The following is a 2,237-nucleotide window of genomic DNA, read 5'->3' on the forward strand; positions in this document are numbered from 1 at the left end:
GACCCCTCCTTGGGTTTCCGAGGCAGTATCACTACGGAAGTAGGATTGCCCAACCTTTCTTCCGAGGAGTGGCTGGTAGGTTTGAACCGCCAGCCTTCTGGTGAACAGTCAAGTGCCTTAGGCACTATGCTACCAGAGCTCCTTTGGCATATAGTAGGCACTCAGAAATATTTCTGGAAAGAATGCAGTCAAGTGGTGAGACTGAATGACACCAACAAGAACTTGCTTATACAAGACTCATTTTCCTTCATACTCTGGCTAGTGTTTACTGTGTCTTCAGATTTTATTTAGCAGAGTGCCCAAAGTGCCATATTAGAAACACCTTCTGACCCTCCAATCTGAATGTAGGGGATATGTCTTTATTGTCATGTTTGAAATGTCCCCATGGCAAACTCTCTGGTCCGCTATCTTAGCAGTTATCAATGGTACTGCACTTGCCTCCCTCCCTCCCCCCATGTCTCTCTCAATTGTTTGTGAGGACCGTCAGATTGGGACATCTCCCTTTTTTTTTTTTCTTTTATTGTGATTTAGGTAAAAGTTTACAGAGCAAATTCATTTTCCAGACAATGGTTCATACGCATGTTGTTTCATGACACTGATTGCAATGCCAGTAACCTAAGGTTGGGACATCTCTTGTTGATCATTCTATCTCTGTCACCTAGCACAGGCTTGACAACGTTGCTTATTGAAAGAAAGTATTCACAGGATGATAATGCGACATCCAATGACAATGTTGTGTTGTTGTTATTTGCTGTGGAGTCGGGCCTGACTCATAGTGACCTCTCCTTGGGTTTCCGAGGTGGTATCACTACGGAAGTAGATTGCCCAACCTTCCTTCCGAGAAGTGGCTGCTGGGTTTGACCACCAGCTTTCTGGTTAGCAGTCCAGTGCCTTAGGCAGTGTGCTACCAGAGGTTCCTGGAATGACAATATGAGCTCCCAATCCCAACCATGGAAGCCTGTGGCCATGCTTTTAGGAAAAAACCTCCACGACCCTATTGTGTGCTTTCCAGTTGATTCTGACACACACACACAGAGCAACCCTATAGGATAGAGAACAGCTGCCCCATTGGGTTTCCCAGGCTGTAATCTTAAAGGGGCTAAGGGGGCTGTTGTGGCACAATGGTTAAAAAGCATTGGGCTGCTAGCCAAAAGGTCGGCGGTTCAAACCCACCAGCCGCCCCAGGGGAGACAGATGAGGCAGTCTGCTTCCTTAAGGACTGACAGTCTTGGAAAGCTGAAGAGGCAGTTCTACTCGGTCCTATCGGGTCGCTATGACTGATGGCAATGGGTTTGCTTTGTGGTTTTTGGAGTCTTTTCTCAGGGAGCTGCTGCTGGTGGACTTGACCTGTCACCCTTTGAGCAGTGGAGCTCTTAACCACTGTCCCACCAGGGCTCCTTTATCCTGATGCTATTACTGTAGACTTGCGCTCACTGACTTCTAATCGCATTTTAAGCCCTAGATGGGCAGGACTGTACTGTCACCCAAGCACAGGGTCAGGGTGTCAGTAAGTGTTGAGAACTGAGCTTTGGTGTATGAGCTGTGTAAGCTGCTGACAGGCTGCTCCACGTCTCGGGGTCGGGGTGAGGGCACCCATCCCCCGACTTCAGCTGCAGGGCCAGGCCCTCAGCTTTCCTCTCAGGAGAGCCTCAGCCCAGCTCGTCCACACCTCAGGGTGGACCTCGGCCCCTAGCACCCCTCAGCACAGACACCCTACTGTGGGATTCCCCTCCTGGTAGGCGGGGCCCCCTCCAAGGCATCCCCTCCCCACAGGTGCCGCCTCAATCTCCCCCATCGCCGTCCCCTCAGACCGCACTTCCGGTCGGCGCCCCCTCCCCTCAGACCGAACTTCCGGCGGCGCCCCCTCCCCGCAGGCGGGACTTCCGGCCGGCGCCCCCTCCCTCCGTGGCGTCGTGCGCAGCTCCCGCCGTCGCGAGCGTGCGCGTGTCCTGAGCCCTCCTGGCCCGGCTGCGGTTCAGCCTCGGGGCGTGCTTCTGCAGCGGCGGCGTCGGGGCCTGGCAGGCGGGCCCCTCCTCCGCGTCCTCCTGCTCTCGGGCCTCGGCGACAGCTGCGAGCGGCAAGATGGCGGCGCCCAGACTGCCTCCGGCCCGGCTGTCCGGCGTCATGGTGCCCGCGCCCATCCAGGACCTGGAGGCCCTCCGCGCGCTGACTGCGCTCTTCAAGGAGCAGCGCAATCGGTAATGGCCGGGCCAGGCGAGCGGGCGGGCCGGGAGGCC

General features: G+C 55.3%; 1 protein-coding gene across 1 annotated transcript in view; it reads left to right on the plus strand.

The window, feature by feature from the left end:
- The first annotated feature begins 2,082 nt into the window (after nucleotides 1-2,082).
- The window catches only part of ATXN10 (ataxin 10), a 222,788-nt gene continuing 222,633 nt past the window's right edge, over nucleotides 2,083-2,237 (plus strand). The window contains exon 1 of the mRNA XM_007955645.1: nucleotides 2,083-2,198. Coding sequence (XP_007953836.1) covers nucleotides 2,083-2,198 — 116 coding nt within the window. The remainder of the gene's footprint in view (nucleotides 2,199-2,237) is intronic.

Source organism: Orycteropus afer, unplaced genomic scaffold (assembly GCF_000298275.1).
Source record: "Orycteropus afer afer isolate SDZICR_OR568_19922 unplaced genomic scaffold, OryAfe1.0 scaffold00524, whole genome shotgun sequence".
Taxonomy (NCBI): Eukaryota; Metazoa; Chordata; class Mammalia; order Tubulidentata; family Orycteropodidae; genus Orycteropus; species Orycteropus afer.